We start from the raw sequence: 26368 nt of genomic DNA, 5'->3' as shown, positions 1-26368 counted from the left end.
ACTTAAAACGAGGCACTTTGATTTGATATGTTAAAGCAGCAAAGAACGCCGCAAGCGTTTAACTGCCACAGAGGTTAAAGTGGCATTACAGTACTGTTGTTTTATAGGCTAGAGTCGCAGTTCGTAAACAAAATAACATCTTAAATTTGCGAGTTTTTTGTAATGATGTGCTCAGTTTGAAAAAAATACAAGAGCTTATGAAAAGATTATTACTAAACCTTCATTTGAGAAACGATCTGTTCAATATAGTCAGCTTATATAGGGAACGAAAAGTGTGCTGATAACAATGAATACTCGTTTGGTTAAAGTAGTTTTAGAATGATTTTTAGTTGTGTATATAGCGCAATAGAGTATAAAATAATGATAAATTGGGTGATGGAACATAGGAGCCCGAAGGTTAAGTGGTGGCACGTACGATGCACGACGATTCGTGAAAGGGGCTGGGAAAAACTCGTCAATGGGCAATAACGGCGAATGTTCGGTTTTAAAAGTTCAATTATCGTCTTGTATCAGTAACTTAGCCGGCGGTACATCATCAAAATATATGTTGATACAAACCACTGTTCGAGTCCGCCACTTCATTAACTACTAGCTTTCACTGACAGTTGGTGCCTGCGACCGTACGCTGTAGACAAATGTTTCATCTATGACACCTTTTTATTTATGTTAGCGCTTTATCTTTTAAACTACTGCGAATATTGTGACCTATATACTCTGATGCGGACCTATTTTCAAAGTCTGAAACATGTCATAGTTTTGTCAGTACACTATGAATATATCTCTGCAATCGTTATATTGATTGCGACATATATGTATCCCTCCCAGTACTAAAGCATTTCGTTAAAGCTAATTGTTGCTGTAAACGTAAGCTATTACTTTAAAATAGTGCAAGAAGAAGTTGTGTAAATAATAATTTAAACAATAATATAAATAATTTAAGGCATTCAACATTTCAAGAAGGTTGTAGATGACAACGTAGAGGGAATCAGAAATAACATTTCACAATGTTCCAGGTAACGTGAACACCAGCCATCTCGTAAAAGTATATAGGCCTATAGTTAGAAAGCATTCATATGTCCTATTAACAGAGCAATGACTAAAACTTACCATCATCTTTAACAATTACTTCTCATTGAAATATCAAGGCTGAAGTTACTCCTTGTACTTGTCTTACGGTGAATGTGTTGAGAGGAAAGAATATCACAAAAGGCGCATGGAACGATTTTTGTAAGCAAGCTATATGGGAGGTAAATATATTAAAAATCGCGATTGTTATGATTTTATTCACGTTTACGTATAGTTGATACACCGGATCCGTACGTGAAAATATACGTCAACGAAGCACCTGGGGCACGCAGAGAAACAAGGATAATCAACAACACCAAAAATCCCGAATGGAATGAGACATTTACATACTTGCTACCACATGATCTTTCCGGTATTACGGCCGAGGTTTGTTTAAACCAAGTAATTATGAGGAAGCTAAAAGGTTTCTCTGATATGTAAAGCGCTGCGACTTCATTGCAACAAGTAAAGCGTTACAAATGATTTGTTACAATATAGATTACTTTACTGGATTCCAATTACACTTTTGATGGAACTTTGGGATCAATAAAATTTGACTTGGCAAGCTTACATGTAGGAAAAAGTGTGACGAAGACGTTTGACTTCAATAAAGTGAGTATAATCTCATTATTTCTAACTCATGCTGGAACTGCGCGATTTATGACCAATTACCTTCGTTGACATATAGGGTGCTCAAGTGGCCATAGAATTTCGAACAGAAATAAGGTAGGATAAGATAAATTTACTACAAAAGCAACACGCATCGGTCATCAAATAATAAGCGTCTTAACTTTTGTATGAAGGCGTGAAACTGATCTCAGGTTGAACCCGCACCTTTGTGACAAAGAGGAGAGCTTTCGTAAAATAAGAAAACAAACGATTTTCAAATCCATCCGTGAGTTACTGCAAATGCGTGGAAAACAAGATCGCATACATACCGCTGATGAGGTGAAGCAATTTATTAAAGTGATAAGATCCTGTTACCGGTACCAGAAAAATCTTATTATGTCGCAATCTCAGGTCCCAGTAATTGGAGTACTTGGATCAGGTGGTGGATACCGAGCAATGGTGGGTTACGCTGGAGTCATGAAAGCTCTTCACGATACTGGTATCCTAGATTGCTCCATGTACGTCAATGGATTGTCTGGATCGTCGTGGTGAGGAATGTTCAGCTACTGATGTAGCCTAATACATATAAACCAAGCATTTATCTATTTATCAAAAGAGCCTGCATGAATGGCCGAGTTGGTAAGACGCTCAGCTGGCTTTGTTTAGATCTTACTACGGATCTCATATTGTAGAGATTACCAAAAAAAAGTTCTTCTACCACCGTCCAGGGTGAAATAATATGGAAGACATAATTATGGACTTGGACCGCCTATACCGCGGTCAAAAGAAAGAAATCGGGCACCTTACTCATATTAGAGTCGTTGAACCAGCAAAATGAGAACCTTAACTTCTTATGCCGCGAAGTTTAGAATTAAGTGTATGGGATTCCCTTTCACCTTTTCTTAAATTTATCATTGTAACATCTTTAGGTACCTTGCCGTTTTATATGCCAATGAGAATTTTCCAAAGAATGGACTGAAGGATACTAACAGCGACATACGATCCAAAATAGAAAGAAATCCAGTTTGGCGTTTCTTAACGAACTTCTTGTCGTACAGGTAAGCCTAATCGACGAAACGAAAATAGCTCAAATACATATTTCGACTTTTGAAAACCTGGATAGGCTTCAGGGTGCCTCTGAATGTCTTGATGAGTTTTCAAAAGTTATTTAATAATTAGATTTTATTTATATCATTTCCTCAAGGAAGAGATAGGTTATTCACCAAAAAAGGTTTCAATCCACCGCTACCGAGGTAGTTAATGTAATGTCGTACACACAGGAAGGCAGTTATTTCCAAAAGAAAAGCCGGACAACCTGTTTCTTACACGGATATATTTGGAATGATTGTTGGAAGTACTCTCTTGGGAGACGTACGCTAACTTTTTAACATATGAATTTTTTCCAAATCAGTCTTTGACATGCCGTGACTGGAATTCTTGTTGTTAATAGAAAATGGACACAACTAATCTGTCACATTTTGAAGAAAAGATGAAAGATGGAAACGCTCCTATGCCAATCCTCACTGCTGTACATGTTCGCCCGAAAGAAAAAGCAAAGTCGTTCCACGGTAAACAAAAAATAAAATGTTACACATAAACAATAAAATAAACAAAAAAGATTTATATTATTATCAGACATACTTTAACACTTGAAACCTTTCCTAGACTGGATAGAATTCAGTCCATATGAAATAGGAATAGCAAAATATGGATCCTTCATGGACACGAAGCAATTTGGGACCAAGTTTTTCAGAGGAGTTTTGGCAAAGTCATTTGAGGAAAGTCCTCTTCATTATCTGATGGTAAAGTTTTAAGTTTGCTGCTGAGTGCCGATGTAAATAATACCAGTTACCTCTTTTGATCACAGACAAAGTTTTAATTTTAATTTATTTCACAAGGGAATATGGGGAAGCGCCTTTTCCATTTTATTCAAGGAATACCTGGAAAGCCGATCAAAGAAAGGAGTCCTCTCCTATCTCTTGAAACCGATTTTAGGTGATGACGAAGCTTCATCAACTGGACCGGGGATTTCTCCTTTACGAGACCTAACGGAAACAATTGGAACAGAGTCTGCTCATCTTCACTTGCAAATGGAAAACAGCTTAAAGATGCTACGAGAAGGTTCTTTTGATAACGCATAATGACAAGTTGTCCTTTGCTGTAGATTATTATTATTTAGGCAGTCGATTTAGCTTTGATTTTGTTTTAGTTCCACTGGAATTTTTCGATGATGATGATGAGACCGATGAAGAAGCAAACGCAAATCTCCCACTTCCACCAAACGTGCCAAAAAAGGAAGAGTTTATGTAAATTTAACGATGTTTTCAAACAATATCTTTAAAAACGTAACTACACTTTAATAATCGCAGAAACATTGTGCCAATATAGTTGAGTTTTTTCAGACCGGATATTTTAATCGGCGGAGGCGATGGTGATGACAGCGACAATGAAGAAAACACTGAAGTAGAGTCAACTAACATCGGTGGAATTTCGGGTTGGGTTCTTGAAAAAATGTTTGGTGTGGACAATCTTCAGGTAAGCTAATGTTAACAGAAAGCTGCAATTACATTAAGTTTATGATATAAGCCATAGTAGTAAGTAATGATTGAAACGTCTGATTTGAATGTCATTTATAACAAAATTAAGACACGCGGTCAAAGAACTGCAAAAGTCTTCAATTACTTAAGAGATATATCTTTTGCTGCTCCAGAAAAAACCCTAGGAGTAGAAGTAGGTAAGCAAAACAACGTTATTCCATGCACTATATTATGACGTTTTTCAAAATAATAAAATTGACAAAGCGTTTAATTAATATTTCCAAAACAATTAAATCAATTGTCACGCAGAAAGAGCTTTTGACAATATCAATGAACGATTAGAAGTGAGTAGAAAGAAAGTCTACGTGGCTGACGCGGGCCTGGCATTCAACTCACCTTACCCGCCAATGCTACGTGCAGAGAGAGGCGTCGACATCATTCTCTCGTTTGATTTCAGCGCAAGAGAAAAAGACGACATGGATCCGTTACAGGTCGGTATATACAGTCGACTCCGCTTAATTCGGACACTTTGGTTCCGATCACTTTTGGCCGAATTAAGCGGAGAAACGGCTTTGTCCGAATTAAGCGGAAAATCAATTTTTCGTTTCAGGTCATGCGTAAAGGCAGACAACGCATTTAAAATACTGTACTGTTGCGTAATAAAAGAATTGCAGCTGCGCTATACTGCAGTAATTGGCACTGATCGCATAAAACGCACAAGAGTTATACCTTCAGGGTAGTTGTATTGTACAGTATTTCGATACCAAACGATTCAAAAAATACTGTATATTACAGTGTCTTGGAAGCGTCTTTATTTTTTTCTTCGTTTACTTTAGTGAGCAATTCACTTTATCTGCTAAACTTTTCTGTACCATTCTGTTCTACAAGATGGACGTAATTGTACAGAAGTAAAAGCGACTATGAAGCTGGCACGGCCTTATATCAGTTCATTGTCGATTGTTACTGCATTGATCGTCATTGTTTCACCATAATCACTCATAATGCAATTGCATCTTGTGTTAAAACGAACGAAGTACTGTTTATTGTTTCATAACCTAACGATGGAATTGCGAACCTCTGTCCGAATTAAGCGGAGAATTGTCCGAATTAACGGGAGTTTTTTACGTTCAATTTTTACTTTTGTTCCGTTCCCGAGCATTTTGGCCGAATAAAGCGGTTGTCCGGGTTATCCGGTGTCCGAATTAAGCGGATTCGACTGTATCTACAGTATATTTAGCAAGGTGTGTTACAATCATTAAGGCTAGCGAGTGAAACCAAATACATTGTTTTATGATTAATATTTTTCTCCGAACAGGAACTCTACTTGGCCGAAAGATGGGCAAATTTAAGTGGACTACCTTTTCCAAAAATAAGCCGAGATACATACAAGAAAGAAGGACTGAAAGAATGTTATGTGTTCCGGGATGAAGAAAATGAAAAGGCGCCGATAGTGATCCACTTTGTACTGTGCAACATCAACTTCAGAAAATACTCAGCTCCAGGTTTGCGTATAGTTGAGATGTGCTCATAGATTTACTAGACACTCCACCTCATAGACTGACAAACCTAAATATTCTTTCGCGGAATCATGCAGCGGATATCGCCCTAACTGTGGTGATTATGATTATATAGGTGTACCACGACAAGAAAGAGATGACTGGGGTAATTTTGAAATATTTCCAACAGAAAAAGCAAATGCAGAGAAAAACCCTTATTCTACATTCAACTTTCAGTACACTAACGAGCAGTTTGATAAGCTATTCCAGTTAATGGAATATAATACTCTTCTGCATGTGAACGTAAGTATACCTTATAATGTCAAAGTGCAAGTACTACGGGTATACAAATATGTAGCCTATACACTCCTCACTTATGAGAAACTTTCTGGACTGAAACTGGAGTTCCTAGTAACCAGCATATAGCCATTACTTTTCGAAGTTTAGGTACAAATTTTACGGTAAAAGCGTCCTAAACTAATAAAACATAAACTTATTTCAAACCAAACTTTATGGTACAACAGCCTCCAAAAAACAAGAACAAAATTCAAAATTACGGCTAAGTTTTCAACATTGTCACCTTTAGCTCGTTCAATGAACAAACTTTGGTGCAAATAACAATCAAGAAACCTTTCTTAACTTTGGACTGCATATGGGCCGATAGTCTACAGAAATTTGTTATCTTTTCGAGAAGCAGCCTTCCCAGTTTCTTATACGCAGTTTCTCATAAAAAAGAGTGTACCGGTATTGCAATAGATACCTAAGAACGCGACATCATATTTGTTATGTAACAATTTTGTGTTTTGCAGACGATAATAGAGCAAATATTGTTTCGTTTGGGTCGTCGTCGAAGTTGAAAAATTTAGACATGACTAATCGCATACCATCCCTTTTGCAATCAATTTTCAAGTGTATGGAAGCAAATTGCAACATGTTACTCCACGTAGTCACTTAATTTACTTTATACCTCTACTATCGTAGACAGTTGTGATGCAGACAGTTGACCTGGTACAAACCATCTAAGTTATACATTTCTCATTCATAGTTTTATATTTAGAATCTCGACTATAGCTATGTACATGTGTGATTAATAAAACAACAGAAGTTAGCTTTTATCTGATCATTTTGTATGTTTAAAAAATAATTGGATGTTTGAAGTTGGTTTAAAGTTTGTAGTGATTTTAGTACCTTTGTAATATACGCCTTTTGCATCAAACTTAAGACGGACATCGAAATAATTTATTTGATGTCACATATAAAACACAAATATGTTTCAAGCACGAATCACAAGTCATCAGCTCTTGTCAAAACAGGAACAGAGTCTAGGGTATAGAATTGCACAATGTAAACGGAAATGGGTCATGGAAATACCTTCAAAACTCCACAACACCTCCGCCTTTTTTTCTTTTAAACACCTCGTCTAATTTCCGGTGGAGTTTTATTGAGTTGCAAGGTTGGATATTTTATTTGGATAGATGCATCATGATTTTAAGTAGTTTCCGCTATTCCAGAACAGAAACATGACGCCAACTATAAAGAAGTCGGTGAACTTAGCATAAGGACAGAAATTAGAAGAATACGCATGGAAGTTTTCGTAGATTATAGTTTGTGATCTAGAAACTACGAGTTTTTTTGAAAGATTCGTGGAAGAAACTTCACAGAAACTATACTAAAGCCATACGTCAACGTAGGATACAAACAACCTGGGAACGAGTGTGCTAGAAAAATTTGAAGGGGGAAACTTGGTTTGATATGCGTTGGCAGTTACAGAATACAGTTCCAATTGTAATAAATTATGACAATTGTTTAAAAGTTGGAGGAGGCATGTTCACCACCCCCCCTCAAAATAGGTCTTTTCCAATAATTTTAATGTAAGCGACAAGTTAGTTAGAAAAACTTCGATATTTGCAAAATTTTCAAATCATCTCCAACCTACGACAGTCTAAATGCTTTCCAAGCAAACATCCCCCAAAACTAAACCGTCCATGGAAACTAAACATTTCCTACATATTTGGTTCAACTTTACCAAATCACAAACAATGCAAAGCGCTTACAACAACAGCTGGAATGAGTTAAACTAGCGTTGCGCGCTTGATGACGACTTTAATCGACTCCACTTGGTTGAAGTCAGAAAAAATTACTCAGTGCCGAAAATGTCAGTCAACAACACCAGGGGAGTTTTTTGTGGCTTGCATGGAGACAAGAGATATTAATAGCTTGCATGGAGACAAGTTTCTATATGCCCACCTGTGCTTCAAACAAAGCAAATATACCGAACTGTATTTCGTTGCAAAAATTCCCGACAGCAGGTGTCTATGCTTAAAAAGGTATTATGTGGATAGCAACAAATGTTTCCGCTCTATTAGATTTCTATAGTTATAGTATTTAAAACTTTTCGGCTTTAAGAAAGCGTGTCGCTTTGTTAAAAGTATAACTGATTAATGTAGTCATATAGATCAATACGCAGTTTTCGCAATTCAAGCACAACAAAGGACATCAACTAACTATAACTATTATGTGAACGCAGCAAAAAGATAGAGGCTTGAGCAATGCACAAGATACGTTCGTAGTTAGTCTGTAATTCATATTGTATGAATTTAAATTTTATGTACAACATTGTACGCCTCGTGGCGTTAACTTAACAGTAATCACTAACACCGCTCAAACAAATATAAATTGTTTTGATTTATTGACGTAGGCGAGGTTTCCTTATTCATATTGATATTATTCATGTTTTCTTATTCATAAGCATCACAATCACCCATGCAAATGCGTCTGATAACTTATACAATAAAAACTTGTCTACAAACAGTTTCAACAAACATGACTAAATCGTTAACAAACCTCAAGCTAATAAGATAATGAGGTGAGTAATGTGTTTACGACAATTCCTTTATTTCCATGTTGCTATCACATTCGGTATTTAACTGTTAATTTAACGAGTGTGCACAAGATGAGCTGTAGTAAGCTGCAAAGTTTTAAATTGGTGAATATTTCACGATTAATGCCAAGAATGGTTTCTTTTTTACAAATTTCTAGTGTGCTTAAACATAGTAAACTTAGCAAGTGTTTTGGGAAAGCTACACTACAGCCCAATATATGTGCTGATTAATTCCACTTTGGCAAAGACTTAAATAAAAAAATGAACAACTTGGGCGAAAGATATGTTTCAGGTATACAAAAGTCAAATCCAATATAATTGCTTTCAAATATCCATAGTTGGTTTCGTTGTAAGCTCAGTGATGCATGATGTATACTATTGTATTTTACGGGTATTGGTGATTATTGTTAACAACGCCAAACTGGTTCTGCAGTAAGGTATAACTTACACCTTGTAATCGTTTAGGCCGAAGAAACACCTCGCGTCCAACTAACTGTGCGCGTAATATGTGGACGAAATATCGTCAACCAAAGTATAAGTAAGTTGAAGTATAAATGTAAGAAAATGATTAAGATCCATTCGATTGCCTATGTCGGCGCTATGTATCGACAAATCTTCAACTTTTCAGTTGTTGTTATCTATGTAGTCCACACAATGGATCCTTACGTTCAAATACACGTCAAGGGGGCACCCCAGGGTCGTAAACAAACTCGACACGTCGACAATACTTCTGATCCAGAATGGAACGAGGAATTCGTATTTTTGCTACCGACTGACAAGACTGACATCATTGCAGAGGTTTCGGAACATTATTGCATGTTAACCAGCCCGTCCGACAACATTTTGGAAAATATATTAGAAGCAATGATTTTGTTGAAACAATAAAAATCTATGACAAACGACAAACGTTTGTGTGTTCTGTAGATTACTTTGATGGATTCGAACATGGGTAAGGATGGACATTTGGGAACGGTAAACTTTGACCTTACAACCCTAAGCTCAGGAGACAATGTGAAAAAAACCTTTGACTTTGAAGGGGTAAGCGAAAACCACAGGATATTCAGACAAATAAGCTTTATTAACTTATTTTTCACTAATTTTAAATATTTTAGAGTGCTCAAGTGGATATAGAATTCAAAGCAGAAGAAAGGTAAAAACGTTTGTAAGGAGAGTGTGTAATTCGACGTTTGTTAAATAGATATCTCACAAAGTATACAAACAATACAATATATTCCATTATTACTAAATCCAATTTTGTCATAGATACGACTCTGATCTTAGACTTGGCAGTTCACTTTGTGACAAAGAAGTGAGTTATCGTAAGGCGAGAAAGCAAAAAATTTTCCACTCTATGCGTGAATTGTTGCAAAAGCATGGAAAACAAAACGGATCAAGTACTGCAGATGAGGTGCAAATGATTTACAACTGTTCAAATACAATTTACAAAACGACAAACAGCTTTTAATCTCTGCTTACTTCAGGTCCCTGTGATTGGGGTCCTTGGATCAGGTGGTGGATACAGAGCCATGGTGGGTTACGCTGGAGTTATGAAAGCTCTTCACGATACCGGTATCCTAGATTGCTCCATGTACGTCAATGGACTGTCTGGGTCGTCATGGTGAGTGAGTCAGAAAGGTATTTACGATTTTCCTGTCAGCAGTATAATAACAATGAGTAAATACGCTATCGGTAATCAGGTATCTTGCTGCATTATACGCCAATGAAACGTTTCCAACTAATGGACCTCATGAAACAAACAACGACATTCGGTCAAAGATTGAAACTCACGCATTGAGGATTTTCATCAGAAACATCTTACGTTACCGGTAACAAAATAAATTAAAACAGTTCAAAATTAATCGCAAACAACACTTTTTTAACTTTTTTACTTACAGGAAAAGCGCCAAGGCAAAAAAAAACAATGGGCAACCAACTTCTCTAACTTTGGTATGACAATCGGAGATGCGCTCCTAGGAAAAGAGGTGCGTAGATTTCAAATGTTAAGAGTAAGTTTTCCGGTAATAGGAGTTAGTAATAGTTAAGTAATACGAATCTGTATTAACGGTGTTTGAACCAATACAACACAAAGAAAAAGAATACCGCAAAGTTGTCCAACTTTCAAGAAAAGATAAAAGTAGAAGCCCCGTTGCCGATTCTGACTGCCATCCATGTCGGCCGAAGGAAAACTGCCAAGACATTTCACGGTGAGTGCATGACAGGCCGGGTATAAAGAAAATTTTCGTTTAATTCTTGTATATGCTCGAACAGATTGGGTTGAATTCAGTCCGTTCGAAATTGGGATTTCAAAGTACGGTTCTTTTATGGATACCAAACATTTTGGACAAAAGTTTTTCAGAGGAGTTTTGCTCAAAATCTTCGAGGAAACTCCACTTCATTATATGATGGTATAAATTGCACGATAGATAACAATAAAGCTGACGTTAATCAGATTACCGCAGCAATTTATACATTAATGCTTACAAAGGGGATATGGGGAAGCGCATTTGCTGTGGTTGTTTCCGAAGTTTTCAACAAGAATCAAGACAAAATCAAAGTTTCAGACAACTCTGAAGAAACTGAGCTTGACATAGATATAAATGGCGAAATAGACTTGCACTACCAGAACGACCAAGCGCAAGGAGGCTCCTGCTGTAAACACTTGCGACAAGGTTTGGAATATACGTACATAAAATATATAGCATGACTGAAAATTTTTAGTTTGAAGCCGTGGTCTACAAGTTTTGTTACATTTTAATGCTTTAAGCTATCAATCTTTCTGCACTGAAAATTAAAATCTCTCTTCTTTGATAATAATTGTTACTTTTGTAAAATCTGTAAACTCCTATCTAGTGACGCTTGTAAATGACGACGAGGATGGCAGCGATGACGAAACTATGGAAAACGCAACAAAGGAAACGATTGACGAAACATCTCAATCTGAGTAAGATGTGTACCTGAAAGTGTCTACCCAAGTACAAAATGTTCACGAACAACAACTCTACTGCTATTACTTTACGTATTGTCGTAATTAGAACAAACAATGGATCCGCTATTAGCGAGAGCAATGTTACAAATCAAGAATAATCTAAAAGTGGAGCTGGATTTGGAAATTGGTTTGTTGAGAAAATTACGGTAAGTACATATTAATTATTATGAAGAATTTTAGAAACACAATTAATACTTCTGCCAAGACATTTATGGTTTCATTATCCTTTTTAGTCAGTTTGTTTGTCTTTTAGCAACTTTCAACTTTAATCAAACTTTCAATGTACCTCGGCTATGATATAAAGAAAAACGTATCAAATTTTTGGGTTTCTTATATCTCACCGGGGCCACGAAATGTGCAAACGTGTGGAAGAGGTTAAATTTGCACAGATTTTCTTTCGAGAAAACAATTAGAAAACCTAACCAGATAGAAAAAAGGCAAAAAACACAGGCGTAAACGATCGAAAGAAATAGAGCTCGAGTTCAATCAACAGAAAGGGTTAAAACGTTTGTGATAACTGCTTCCCATTTATTAACCTTCTGCTCAAACGACTTACCAGTATCCTGGCCAACATACAGCACCAAACGCTCATTGGTTTTGCATTGGATTACTTTAAAGTCAATTATACACAACTCACGACAGTAGATCGACAAGCCATTGTAGCCTATAAGTGAGGGAATCTCCTAATCAACGTGCTCACACACTCACAAAATATGCCGTGCCATTTTGCAACGTCAACTACTGAGAATCTAGCGTTTGCATTATCGTTACGTCAATTGGAGAAATATTCTAATATAAGTTCGAAATTAATAGTTGACAATAATTATAGCGGGGAGCGTACAGCTGCAAAGTAACTATACAGAATCACTATTCCACCAAACTTAAATCAAACAGGTTGTTTTTAAACAAGGGCGGGTACTTTTAAAAAACGATTATGTAGCGCTATCTTTACTGGTTGGCATGTCTTCTCTGACTGATTATTACTGTAAAATCAACTAAAGCTCAACTTACGAAAGTGTTACAAATTTAACTATTTATGTAACTTAAAAAACGATCTGTATGTATTTAGACCCGAGGTCGTCGAACAGCCAGGGTATTTAACTATATGAGAGACATAGCTCTACAAAACCAAGCAACTGAGGAAACATCAAGCAACGACGCTGGTAAGTATAAGAGTAAGCTGGTACCGGGCAGGGTGATTAAAGCTTACTTCGTTACGAAAAAAAAAACTTTATTTAACTATTCAGCAGATGCCAATTTCCAGAAAATCAACGAGCCTTTAAAAACAAAACGCAAAACAGTATATTTGGCCGACGCTGGCATCGCATTCAACTCACCCTACCCACCTATGCTACGTGCAGAGAGACGCGTCGACATCATTCTCTCGTTTGATTTCAGCGGAAGGAAAGAAGACGAAATGGATCCTTTGGAGGCAAGTAGTCATTCGAGTTGTTCCAGCGAATCAAATACAGCATTCTAAACTCCACTAGATGACCAACAATGCTTATGCTTACGATATTAACTTGATGTTGATTTTGTAAGGAACTCTACTTGGCTGAAGAATGGGCAGATGAGTGGAATGCCTTTTCCGAAAATAAGCCGAGATACATACAAGAAAGAAGGACTGAAAGAATGTTATGTGTTCCGGGATGAAGAAAATGAAAAGGCGCCGATAGTGATCCACTTTGTCTTGGTCAACATCAACTTTAGAAAATATTCGGCTCCAGGTTCTCCTTTCTGATTACTATGGCTGTGTACTTCGTAGTAATTATCGCTAATAATAGAGAATCAAGGTATTTCAAGGTCAAAAGCTTATATAGGCCTTTACGTTAACCCAGGGGTAGCACGTGAAGCGGAGGATAATTGGGGCGACTTCAATATATTTTCAACGACTGGAAAAAGCCCTTATTCCACATTCAGTTTCCAATACACAAACGAGCAGTTTGACAAATTGAGCCAACTCATGGAATTTAACACACTTCTACATTTAGACGTACGTTCTATATAAAACTAAAGTTTTATGCGCAACAAACGTGTTATGTTTACATTTTTACAATAGAAAGTTACTATGTACGCAGTTAAAAATTGGCCATGTGTATATTTTTACAGACAATTCTGGAGCAGATAGCTTACTGTTCCAATCGTCGTTCATCTTCACAGCCTTGGAATATATTTAACTACTGTTCGATGATCTAATTACAAAAAGGTTAATGATAGCAGAAGCGGATTCACGTCAATAGTATAACAAAATCAAGAGTAGAATAGAGTAGCATCTCAAAGAATAACTATAATTTATTGACACGAGCTTTCGAAAGCTTGAGCTTGCCACTCCAGATTTAACTAAATCAAACTAACTCTCAAAGTATAAGCCTTCAACGGGTTTTTTTTATTTTGCTTATGGATAGTTCTATCAAACATGGTTTAGTTAGTTTTATACTTAAATTGAAACAGATGTGTAAAGCATTGAAACGTGACATTAACCTGGATAGTATGAAATCATTTATACTACATATGTATACATTTAAATGTTGATCTATTTAATAATATGTAAGATATTACTTGTTTAATATAGTAAAAGATGACACTATATAATCCGAATATATATGAATATTAATCATTGTAATGAAATGCAAATTTAAATAAAAAGCAAACACTGTGTTTGTAAGAAAGGTTCTAGCACTGGGTTTATGCGCAAATAGCAAAAGCTAACCTAACAAAATGTTTTGCGCTTGACGTGTCTAAACTACAGTTTACAGTAATTGAAGTAGTGAAAATACTGAACAAAGTGATTATTTCCCTGTTTGTAAGTCACGCAGCACGCTGTTAAAGATACGCGGTTAGCTTACATGAATACTTACATGAATACTGGGTATACTAAAAGTCGATTTAACCTATTTCGGGTTTAATTGAAGTTAGATTTAGACAAAAAGGAAAATTTAGGTTAGGTTTAGGGTACTATTTTATAATATTTAAGTTAGATTAACAAGAAAACTTAAAAAATAACTTTAAACATATGACATATAACAGCCAATACTTAAACATGGCAAAACATGTTTTAATTATTTAACTTGCTCATTTCTTTCACACAGTTTCGCGCTTCTAAATATAAACAAAGAACTAAAAAAATATGCTACGAGTTGTAGCATTTAACAAAATTCACTTTCATTCTCAGGGGCTTAAAGATAATCATGGATTGACTCGTAAAACAATTTTAACTGTTTAGTTTTATTACTTTTAGTTTTTATTACCAACAAGCAGCCCCCTTTTGTATTTGTAATCAGGAAGATATCTATACTGTGTAAAAGTTACCCCACGTTAAAATTAAAATCACAAAATTGAAATTACGGTAAGTATACATATTAATTATTACTATAGAGTATTTTAGAAACATAATTAATACTTCTTCCAAGACATTTATGGCTTTATTATTATTTTTTTGTCAGTTTGCTTGCCTTTTAGCAACATTACCGAGAAGCTGACAATTCAACTTTGATCTAATTTTTGATGTACCTCGGCTATGATACAAAGAAAAACGTATCACATTTTTGGGTTGATTATATCTCACCGTTATCACGCAATGTGCACAACATTTAGACTGAGGCCATGTCTGCACAACCTCTCTCGTGAGAAAACAATCAGAAAACCTTGCGAGGAGGAAAAAAGACAAAAAAAGCAGTTACTCCCACCCAACAATATAGCATGCATACAAGAATAATAACTACACTTCAAAACACATATTGTAGTCAAAAACACAGTTTGCAACGACCAATTCCAACTATCCAAGCATGGTTTGTGGCAAGCTGTAAGCAAGCTCATGACATTTGAAAAAAAAAATCGTCTCAATCTGCTTTTCATAAAACCATTAATTTAGAGTTTTCATCAAGAAGAACAACAAGAACTTTGTTACATGACCATTAAAACAAAATAAAATTTGTAACCCAATTGTTGCCAATTTGTAGCCAATTGTTCTTTGATGATGAAAAAACTCCCATCGTCATAGCATTCGCCAAAAGCACGTAATGACCCAAAAACTGTATCATTGCATTTATGTAGTAGAGTTTGAAATGGCATTAACGTTTATCCTTAAATAACATTTTCGTGTGAGTCCTTAGACAAAAAGGATAAATAGACCATACTAACTCATTATTCGATGGTATATAATAAAAAGAGGCACCAAGCAACGTTAAAAGCATTATATTTGTAATTTAACTCTTGGGCTTTCAGAAAACACTTTTATGCATCAGAAAAATGATTGTCATTAGACATACATTTGAACATAAAAGAACAAATTTTAGGGGATGTAAAATTGATACCATCTAGTAGTTTAGGGTAACTTGTTGTAAGATGGAACCTTTATTACCACCTGGTTTGTGTAATTCTTCATTGAGATATTTTAATTCTCTCTCCAGGCGGGTTTGAACTTGTGAAAGACGTTTCTTTTTGCGAGAACTGTATTGAATTGTAACACCACGAATTACACATTTTAAAATATCCCACAAAACATGTGGATCGATTTCATCTGTGGCACTGTCTTCTTTAAAGTTTACTATTTTCTTCATCAAAAATTCCACGTATACGATTGGTCTTGTAAAAGTGAACTGTTCATTTTTCAATGACTGTAACATCGAGGTATTAGAGGCAATTGTCTCTAATCGTTGCATTGTCGCATCGCTCTCGCAATATTGTTCTCATTGTCTAACTCTTACCCGTAAGGTCATTCCAGGACGGGAGTAATTAATTAATTATCATGCAGCAATAAGCATTATTATGAATGTGCTTCATCTCGATGATTGGACGTTTACTACTCTATGGTTAATGGCTCGCGGTTAATATCGTAATGGGTAGACCTAAATACGAAACTGAACGTTCGTAAGTTGAGAAGTTACCGTGTCCGCGGGAATACAATTGTATTGAATTTAAGAAACAAATAAACGACTGAATGGATTTACAGAAGGTGAACAGAATATAAAGCAAAGCAATCAACGTTAATTAACTAAGGAATGTAAAAAAATCGGTAAAACAAAGAAATCAAAGGAAATAGTAACTAGCATGACGTGGCGCCAACGGGATCACGTCAATTGACCATGAACAAATTAACCGGCGACAATTGGTCGTGATTAACTGACCGGCAACAAATTGGCCGGCGATCAAATTAACCCGGCAACAAATTGGCCGGCGATCAAATTAACCGGCGACAATTGGTCTTCATCAACTGATCGGCAACAAATTGGCCGGCGATCAAACTGATCGCCAGTGATAGAAAAACAAGATTAATTATAATTATCAAGTAAAACCAATGAACAAGTTTCTATGATAAGAAATCTTAAAATTATCACAACAAAATTGCACAACCATATGCGGTGTTTACAAAATCAATTAACTCGTATGTGACAAATAAATACAATTGTTACGTAACTATGCAAGCTAATAGATATATAACTCACTTTTAAGCTAGATTTCAATAGTTATTCGCGTGGCGCATCAGGATAAACGAGAACAGCATTGTCTAAAAATCCAGAGTTCGATTCCCGAACAGGTCGCGATTTCTTGCTTGAAGATTACAACATCACACGGAGACGTCACCTTACTTTCGCGAACGGAGCGCGACAAATTCAACATCGCACCAACGAAGAATAGTCATCAACTCCTATAAATTAGAAGTTTCAGATTAAATTCCTCTGCAATGTTCAACTTCACACAAACATAACAAGACATAAATAATACCGAGTCATCCAATTGGTCAAGGACTCGTTGAATTTCAGCGATATCTGATTGGTTCGCATCGCACTTCCCATCTATTGCGTCATGATCAGGGAAGCATTTCCACATAAACAGTCCAACCTCGATTTTGTTGAAGAATTTTGAAGGTATCTTCGGGATTATGTTGCCACGGATATTAAGCATTTCGATCTGTAGAGGTTGGGGTCGTTTTAGGATGTAGAGGTTGATGCCGACAGATGCAGATACAGATGCAGAGTTTATCGGTCTTAGCTTACGTTACGTTATTGACTTAGTTAACCTACTACATTAGTATCTGACTCTATTGTTGCGTGCGGTTAGAATTCTCTAACCTTTCTGATAGCCGAACGTTCGTATTATATTATAACAAATACCGTTTGCCAGAAAAGGCTTTTATTGTAGGTGCTGTACACTTTCTCAATATTACAAATAACCGAGAACACAAGTCATGTGACTGTTTACACGATGTCTACTGATTCAATCACCACAACTACAGTAGTACGGTATTACATATGTCTATAACTTCGCGTCTGTGACTGAGGTTCTGAGGCTCAGGGGGAGTCTCACACAAAAGTTCAAGCTTATAAAACGTGCTGCGATGTGGCGGAAATATATGACAAAAAAGGCATGAACATTTCAAAGCGTGTGAACGTGAAAATCGGTGTGTTTGCAATGCAAATTAAATTTGGTTAAGTTGGAAACAGTTACTTGGAAGCGACCTGGTAACGTACTAAATAAGGAGCTTTCACACGAAGTTATTCGTAGCAAGTTTTCAAATATACCAACGGTAGTTTGCAGTGTTCTGAAAAGGCAAGTTTTAAACTCCATTTACTAGCTGGAAAACTCTTTCATAAGAATGATGTGGCGGGACTGAAAGTTTAAAAACTCCAATTGTTCTGGAAAACACATTTCTACGAAAGACGTAAGGATTTTACAAAAGCGAGCCAAGCCGCCACATTCCTCCCCCGCTACGGAAGGAAAAAAAGATGACAATTAACATGTAACGTACTGAAGGTGGCAATGGCGAGCAAGCACAAACAAAAAACTGAAGTTATATACAAATGAATGAACTGTAACATATGCTTAAAATAACTGATGGTAATATAGCTACATGTTGGAGGGTATCTCCAAGATTAACCGGGCATGCAAAAATTGTTTGAACTGTTCGTATTCCCGGGTTTTGTCCGTAACCCCGTTGGATATATACTTCATCAAGGGGGCCATGTGGAAAGCAGGTGTGGCTGCTACCATGGTAAGGATTTTGCTCATAAACTCAAAATCAGGAACCAGCTGGAACAGTTCATCCAGCTGCTGGAACCAAAGTAGTAGATCCTCAGCCGAAGTGGTTGGCGGCGCAGGAACCGCAAGGGTCGGCATTGTAACGGTTGTTTTAAACGGCCGAAATAGTCTATGTACTGGTTGTAACACCGTAGCTTGTATATCTGCTAGATCAGCGCTCTGGGGCATGGGGGCAGGAGCGCCTTGCTTCCCAGGTCTGACGATCGGCACATACGGCGCGGGAGATGATTGTTGAACCGGTGAATCGGGTGAGTCGGGAATCATCTCAGTAACTGAAGTGATTTCGTCAATTTGAACGTCAGCGGAGGAATCAGATACCGTCGACATACTGAAGTGGTTTTGGCAGCAATGGTAGTGGCAGCAAAGTCTGTGGAGAAACTAAAGGGGTAGAGGGTAAATTTTTTGCAACTGCACCTCCCCCTATTGAGGTGGGTTGAAACAGCTAAACTCATGCACAGGAATAGTTAGCATGCAATAAGGCGGGAAAAGTGAAAACGATACTAGCACAAGAATAAGCTACTAAGCATGCAACGAAGCAAAACGGTTACAAAATCGAAAGCGGCGACAAGGGAAAACGGCAAAATTGTACATGCAAAGGACATTATCGGTATTGAAGCAAGGTGATACACATAGTGAAACTTAAAGTGTGTGGGTGCTCGCGAAATTATCACGAGAAGATGAAGCGGGCGGTGCGTCATCAGCAGATCCGGACGGAGACGGTTCATCACGAGAACGCCGAGGCAAGGGCAGCGGTTGTGGTAGTTGAGGTCTTGCAACCGGCGCCTGCTGTTGGTGGCGCCAAGCGCGGACACGGGATACAAGGGATCTGGCATACTGCAAATGGTGCGGAGACGATCGGATAAACCCGATGGTATGGAAGAGGGCCCACATCATGGCAAGGAGTTGCAGGATGAATATAAGGGCTGAGAGAAATGGATTCGTAATCTGCGACAGAGCAAGGAGTAGCGTTTGTTTCGCGGCGTGTGCGAATGTGTCTGCGACGTAGGATCCGTTGATCATAGTTTCATCAGTAGTAGTAGTAAGGCTTGTCATGACATGTCGCATTTGTTCCTTGAGAAGGTTGGCTTCAGACATAGAGCTGAGCAGCGATTGTAGATCAGTAAACGAGTCAGAGTCAGGTAGCTCGTTGAGAATTTTCTCGTAGTCGGGTGCCTTGTAGTTGACGTGTATAGGCGACAAAGGTAAGTTGAGTTGATGCACCTGCACATGTTCGTGCGATAAAGTATAGTTGTGATACAGGACAGTGTGTCCCAGAACTCGGAAGACAAAACTTCTTGCTGGTCGATACGATTCCAGCAGGTGCACTCCCGGTAGGACAATGTTGTCTGAAATGAGTTGGCCGTATTGACTGTGGCCGTTTTGATCGCGATATTTGATGAGAGGACGTTGGCTGAATGCGTTTCGGTACGCAAGTGACGGTAAGACGGTACCGTTGATAGAGTGACATGCTGCTCTGGACATAAAATCTCCAAGGCTGGAACCCATGGTTTGATGTCCAAGAGTAGTAGTGAGTATCTCAGTAGGGAAGATCTTCCCAATTGCTTTGTAGAGTGTGCCAATTAGCTTCGTGAGTTGGCAATGTAGGAACTTGTTCTCTTCGTTGAAGGTAGTGAGAACTTCTGAAATAAGGTCGTCCTGTTGTGTGTCGAAGGTTGCAAAAAGTCGCTCGAATTGAGAGTATGGCGTTCGAAAAGGGGCACGCCTTAGCCGGTTAGGACGAAAAAGAGCGAGTCTGTCGAGCTCTGTACATTGTTGGTAGCGAAAGATAAAGTTGTTGTTGTCGCAGTGAATATGTTTGCCATAGCAGTTTTTCGCACGAGAGGAGCATTTCCTCCAGTGATGTACCGAGATCCCGAGATCAGGTAAGGAAACTCTATATAAGGACGTAGAGTTGTAATGGAGGAGCATCTTGTGAGTCCCGAGAGGCTTGGTTGGTGGGCAGTTGATATGCGAAGGTACTCGCCATATAAACATACGATTGCCCGTTAAGCAGTATCCACGCCCGATTGAGCACGATGCAAGAGATCCAAGAGACGACGTCATTGTGTCCGTGACGTAATCGTAGTAAATTGTAGTGTGAAACAAGAAGTCGTTTGTTACTGTTCCAGAAGCTGAAGTCGGCCAGACAAACTTATAATGGACTGCATTGCGTGTTGAGTACGCCGCAGGATTAGACAGGATCAGCGGTCCATGTGATGAAACGTTGGTTTTATTCCACGACGAACATTCTGGGTTGTACGGTGGGTGTGCGTCAAAGGTGTTGGCCGATTTTTGATAACTCCCAAAAAAGAAGTAAGTAGTGCTCCAGGAAGTAATCTGTGAAGTGCAAACTGTTGCAGGAATCTTCTGGAGATGCAGATCTGGAGCAAACACGGTAGCAGAGCAGTTGTGTATGGAGAAGGGTGTCTGCGTTTGACAATGTATGTCGTCATCAAAGGTATATAACCCGAGAGAATGCGAACGCTGACATAACAGAAATTTCTGTGTATCCGGATGAAGATTCGTCTGAGCGGCGGATGTGAACAAAAAGAAACATGTAAGCAGCAGACAAACGAACATGTTGTGTTGTTTAGTCAGAGAACCGTTTCGGTGGAATGATTTTGCGACCAGTCCGAGAAGTCTTTACAACTTCAGGCGGTTTTATAGAAGCAGGAGCAGTGACAGTATGTGGTGTCGTTTGCTGTTTCGCTGAAGTAGCGGAGACTGACTGAGGAGCAGGGTGTCGAGTCTGCAAAGAAAAATTTTGTTGATGCGAGGAGGATGATGGTGAGGGAGCATCAATATCAATTGTATAGCTAGGTTTGAGACGGTCGAGTGAGACGCGATCCGGTTTGCCATGACGGGATATTACAAAATATTTTTCGTATCTTTCCAATACTGGAAAAGGACCAACATAAGGGCGTTCTAACGCACGTTTGACATGATCGCATCTAACATAAACGCGGTCACAATGTTTCAAATCCGGATGCACGTAGGACTGCATGAATTTTGTATGAGCGGTCGTTGGAGTAAACTGAAGGTCGTTGATGAAGTCTCGGTAGGCACCGAGGTAGCTGGATGTAGGAACTGCAGAGGCAAGCTTGGAATCAGAAAAGAAACCACCTGGGAGCCGTAAGGTGTGTCCAAAAGCTAACTCAGCAGGTGTACATTTCAAATCCTGGAGATAGCGATTACGCAGAGCCAAGACAATAAAACCTAATTTGTGAAACCAACGTTCAGGTTCGTCTGAACACTTGATGGCGCGCTTGATCTCTGCATTTGCGCGTTCTGTAATTCCATTGGAAGTGGGGTGGTAAGCTGTAGTCAGATTGTGTTGAATACCAAGCGAGCGCATAATTTCTGCCCAAGCGGAACTTATGAAACATGGTCCACGATCACTTGTGAGGATGATTGGAACACCGACCAAGGAACACCAGTGATTTACAAAGTAAGCGGCGACGGTTTCCGTGGTGGCATCAGGGATTGGTATGGCTTGAACGAAACGCGTATAACGGTCAATACATGTAAGGATGTATTTGTAACCATGGGAGGTTGGTAGTGGTCCAATCAAGTCAATTGCAACATCAGAAAATCGTCCGTAGGGAATTTTAAATTTCCCCGGTGCGGTTTTAGTGTGGCGGAAAATTTTTCCTTCCTGGCAGTTTGGGCATTGTTGAACCCAGGTAGCGATTTGTTTACACATCCCTATCCATATAAATCTTTCCTTGATGAGCTTAATTGTGGCTTTTTTTCCAGGATGCGATAAATTATGTAAGTGCAGGAATACTTGACGTTGGAAGGAGGAAGGAACTAGAACACGCTCTGTGTCAGTGGACACGTCACAAAGGATGGTAAGGTCCTTATTGGGCAGCTTGCAGTCCTGGAGTTTGAGTGATGTTGTTGCGGTGCGTAGTCTTTGAATAGCAGGATCATTGGCTTGAGCTTGTGCTATTTTCTCATACTCTAAAGGAGGCGGAACGTCCGAAAGAGTATTAATGTTGGGTGCCGAAGGTTGAGACCTTGACAAGAGGTCCGCCACAACATTGGCAGAGCCTTTGATGTGCTCAATGGTTGTTGTATATTCTGAAACAAACAACAATTGCCGGAACTGTCTTGGAGAGTAATGTTCGGAGAGCTTACTGAGACTTGAAACCAGAGGGAGATGGTCTGTACGCAAAGTGAATTGTCGGCCTGTCAAGAAGTAGCGGAAATGACGTATTGACTTGTAAGCGGCCAACAGCTCTCGGTCAAAGCAACTGTATTTACGTTGAGTAGCGTTCAGCTGTCTTGAAAAGAAGGCCAAAGGAACAAGTTGATTTCCTTGCAATTGCTCTAATGTCGCTCCAATACCGGTCAACGAAGCGTCAACTGTTAGATAAGTTGGAGCATGGAGTTTCGGAAACGCTAAAGTGCTAGCATTTGCAATAGCTTGTTTGCTGCTGGCGAAGGCGCATTCGGCTTCGACATTCCATGTTAAAGGGGCCGCGCGTTTGCTGCGACTGTTCGGAACTAGCTTGTAAAGCGGTTGTAAGGTTGTGGAACAATGCTTCAGAAAGCGAAAATAATAGCAATAAATTCCCAAGTAACGTTTCAGCTGTTTGCAGGTTTGTGGCTGTGGGTAATCAAGAATGGCCTGCACTTTTTCTTGAGTTGGTCGTATACCCTCAGAATTTATGTGATGGCCAAGGTAGTCAAGAGACTCGCGGTTGAATTCACTTTTGTCTAAATTGAGCGTTAAGCCAAATTCCTCAAGTCGTTGAAAAAGCAACTTAAGGTGTTCAAGATGTTCTGATAGGTTACTACTTCCAATGATGATATCATCGAGGTAAGCAAAGATTCCAAGGTGCTGAAGGGGACGTACTACTTCCCCTATTAGTCTGGAAAAGGTCCGTGGGGCGCCCGATAAACCGAATGGGAGTCTTGTGTATTCAAATTGTCCTAGGGGGCAAACAAACGCCGTTTTATGGACATCTTCTGGAGCCACTTTTATTTGATGAAAGGCGTTTTGGAGATCGCATTTAGAGAAGACAGTTTTACCATACAAAACCTCGGAAAAACTATGTAAGAACGGAAGAGGGTAACAGCTGTCGATTGTTTGTTTGTTGACTAATTTATAATCAACGACAAGACGATATTTATTGCCAGAAGAGCCTTTAGGAACGAGCAAGGCCGGACTTCCATAAGGAGAATCACTGTATCGGATAATTTCTCGCTCCAGCAAGCTGTCAATTTCTTTCTTCAAGATCTGCATTGTTTCTGGGCTATATCGACGTGGACGTGCACGTACAGGAGAACCTGTGGTATGGATGTGGTGAACGATGGAATGCTTCACTGGTTTAACAGCTGACATGGGTTTTTGCAAGTCTGGAAATTGATGTAAAAGGTCTGCAACAGGATCTATCTGGCTGAGAATGGATATGCGAACAGGATCACTTTCAACAGGCTCTAACGTATATTGCTGTTGGTTCGGTACATCTATCAGATGCTTGGCTTTAAGATCCAAAACAAAGTTGTATTCAGTGAGGAAATCCAGCCCCAATATGCAAAAAGGTGTGTCCGCAAGCACAAATTCAAAGGGATAAGAAAAACGAGGATGAAGGGAAACATTAAGTTGTGTAGTGCCATACGTAGTAATTGGCGTGCTGTTAGCAGCGAAAAGCGGTGTTTGCGGTTTGCGGTTTGATACGTCAGCTAAACTAGCGGACAAAAGAGAAGTTGCTGCCGCGCTATCTACATAAAAGTGAATACTATTGGCGTGATCATATACAGTTAACAAGAGGCAGCCTCTTTTTATTGATGATGCGATCGACGGGACTGACGGGGTTAATGTTGCGTCGATCGCCACGCGTTTTTTGTTGGGCGGGATTGGTTCTCCCGCATGCTACAACTTGGGTGACAGCGGCGCGCATCCCTACCGAAGCGGGCGTGGTAATAACATAAGCCATTAGAAGCATCAGACGCGCAAGGGTAATTGCTACGTTGGTAGTCTGGTTTCTGAAATGTGGGGGATGAATGTAAAAAATTATATTTGCGTTGGTTTGCAAAAGAAGAACCATTTTGTCGGCGATTATCTCGATTAAACCCGTTGTTGCTGTATGATTTGTGAAACTGTCCATTGTTTGTGCGTGGTGATCGTTGTTGCCATGCTGAGTTAAATGAATTGCGTTGGTTTGGCGTATTTTGATTTGTGAAATTCGTATTTCTTTGCCCGGAACTCTTAGATTCGTTGTTAGCGTTAGATCGTGTATAGCGCGGTGGTTTAGACAATTGAATTTGCTGTATTTGCGGTTGCATTGGGTAGTCAATGTCATCCGTATCAGTGATGGCAAGGGAAAGGTTGTGCGAAGAAGTTTTTGGTTGTTTAAGCAGCAAGATTTCGTGGGCTCTGCTTGCAAGGTTCTGGAGATCGTGATGTTCCACGCTGGCTAACGCAATTGCGACGTCTGGTGGTAACGCTTTAAGGAATTTAGCACGAATTAGTTTGACGACTGGCGGAGTAAGATTCTCTTGACCTACTGCGCTCATTAATTCGCGCATTAAATGTTTCGGGGACTGATCGTGCAGCGTCAGGTCCGCCAACAAAAAATCTAAATGGTCCTCACGTTTATCAAAGTTTCTCAAGATTTCATTGATCAATATGTCGTAGCAGTTCTGTGCTGACGCCGAAGGTAACCGAAGGAGCGCGAGGTCTTTCGCAGGAATTGCCTCTACCGCCAACAAGTAACGATTAGTTTGAGAAGTGATTTGATAAAGAGAAAATTTATGTTCAAGGTGAGAAATCCACGCTTCGGGATTAAATTTCCAAAAGGTAGGAAGTTTAACGTGTGAAAACAAATCGTTTCGTAAAGTATTGTTCTGTGGTTGCGCGTTTGTTGGTAATTGGTTACTAGTACCCAGACCAGACGGACCAGCAATGCCATTATCGGGAGTATTTGCAGATCCCTCCCCGTTTTCGTTCGACATAGTTGTATTATTAATTGACTCGTTGGAACGGTCGGTTGATCGTGTGCTCATGTGGTATTCTGTCTTAGCTTTGCCAGGCACCGAAGTAACTTTTCGTTGTGTCGGCACAGGTTGTGACATTTATCAAAACCGATAGAAAATGTTTTAGGCGGCACACCGCAAAAATTGTTCACAATTGAACCAAAAAATACTTTACAACAAGAAACTTTTATTTCAAACTGCAGCACAATGCAGCACAATAAGAATAGCTTAAGCTAATTTAATAAGGTACAAGCCGATGAGCATGCATTTACAAGCTATGGTTGCAAGTAGTTGTATAAAAAGTGAAAAATCCACTTACCAGTGAAGAACGGTTGTGCGAATTGCGAGAGTGTGAGAATTGAAACGCGTCGTTTTTGACACAAGATCGTCAGTGATCACTAGAACGTCGGTGGTTTATTAGAACGTCGAAGCGTCGGGTTGTCAGTAGAACGTCGGGTTGTCACCAGAAATGTCGGTGGTCACTAGAACGTCGGGGTCATCAGAAATGTCGGTGGTCACTAGAACGTCGGGGTCATCAGAAATGTAGAGGTTGGGGTCGTTTTAGGATGTAGAGGTTGATGCCGACAGATGCAGATACAGATGCAGAGTTTATCGGTCTTAGCTTACGTTACGTTATTGACTTAGTTAACCTACTACATTAGTATCTGACTCTATTGTTGCGTGCGGTTAGAATTCTCTAACCTTTCTGATAGCCGAACGTTCGTATTATATTATAACAAATACCGTTTGCCAGAAAAGGCTTTTATTGTAG

The 26368-nt window shown here is 39.0% G+C and overlaps 2 protein-coding genes and 1 pseudogene across 4 annotated transcripts; 2 read left to right on the top strand and 1 right to left on the bottom strand.

The window, feature by feature from the left end:
- The first annotated feature begins 26 nt into the window (after positions 1-26).
- LOC143468226 (cytosolic phospholipase A2-like) lies at positions 27-6816 on the top strand. Its single transcript, XM_076965282.1, has 19 exons — positions 27-1013; positions 1146-1227; positions 1301-1452; positions 1564-1677; positions 1754-1791; positions 1869-2013; positions 2086-2222; positions 2604-2732; positions 2955-3045; positions 3125-3242; positions 3340-3476; positions 3573-3795; positions 3884-3980; positions 4077-4209; positions 4321-4408; positions 4521-4702; positions 5527-5713; positions 5844-6010; positions 6517-6816. The coding sequence occupies exons 1-19, from the start codon at positions 1005-1007 to the stop codon at positions 6562-6564; spliced, it is 2277 nt and encodes a 758-aa protein (XP_076821397.1). The 5' UTR covers positions 27-1004; the 3' UTR covers positions 6565-6816.
- Positions 6817-7878: 1062 nt separating this feature from the next.
- Positions 7879-14233, top strand: LOC143468623 (cytosolic phospholipase A2-like; annotated as a pseudogene). The gene is made up of 19 exons (XR_013119011.1): positions 7879-8034; positions 9054-9126; positions 9235-9386; positions 9513-9626; positions 9701-9738; positions 9852-9996; positions 10070-10206; positions 10286-10414; positions 10484-10535; positions 10651-10792; positions 10857-10993; positions 11074-11257; positions 11439-11529; positions 11621-11720; positions 12644-12737; positions 12822-13006; positions 13117-13301; positions 13413-13567; positions 13684-14233. The product of XR_013119011.1 is annotated as a cytosolic phospholipase A2-like (transcript).
- A 4066-nt stretch (positions 14234-18299) lies between these two features.
- Positions 18300-26099, bottom strand: LOC143469257 (uncharacterized). 2 transcript variants are annotated; one of them, XM_076966896.1, is made up of 2 exons: positions 25916-26099; positions 18300-18990 (listed from the first exon to the last, which is right to left on the bottom strand). In XM_076966896.1, the coding sequence occupies exon 2, from the start codon at positions 18937-18939 to the stop codon at positions 18421-18423; it is 519 nt and encodes a 172-aa protein (XP_076823011.1). In that variant the 5' UTR covers positions 18940-18990; positions 25916-26099; the 3' UTR covers positions 18300-18420. The 2 variants fall into 2 exon arrangements, with proteins under 2 accessions (XP_076823011.1, XP_076823012.1); XM_076966897.1 differs by having other exon boundaries at positions 18300-18979.
- Positions 26100-26368: the final 269 nt, after the last annotated feature.

Source organism: Clavelina lepadiformis, chromosome 8, assembly GCF_947623445.1.
Source record: "Clavelina lepadiformis chromosome 8, kaClaLepa1.1, whole genome shotgun sequence".
Taxonomy (NCBI): domain Eukaryota; kingdom Metazoa; phylum Chordata; class Ascidiacea; order Aplousobranchia; family Clavelinidae; genus Clavelina; species Clavelina lepadiformis.
Note: the sequence above shows the minus strand (reverse complement) of the source record. Positions and strands in the feature narration are given on the sequence as shown.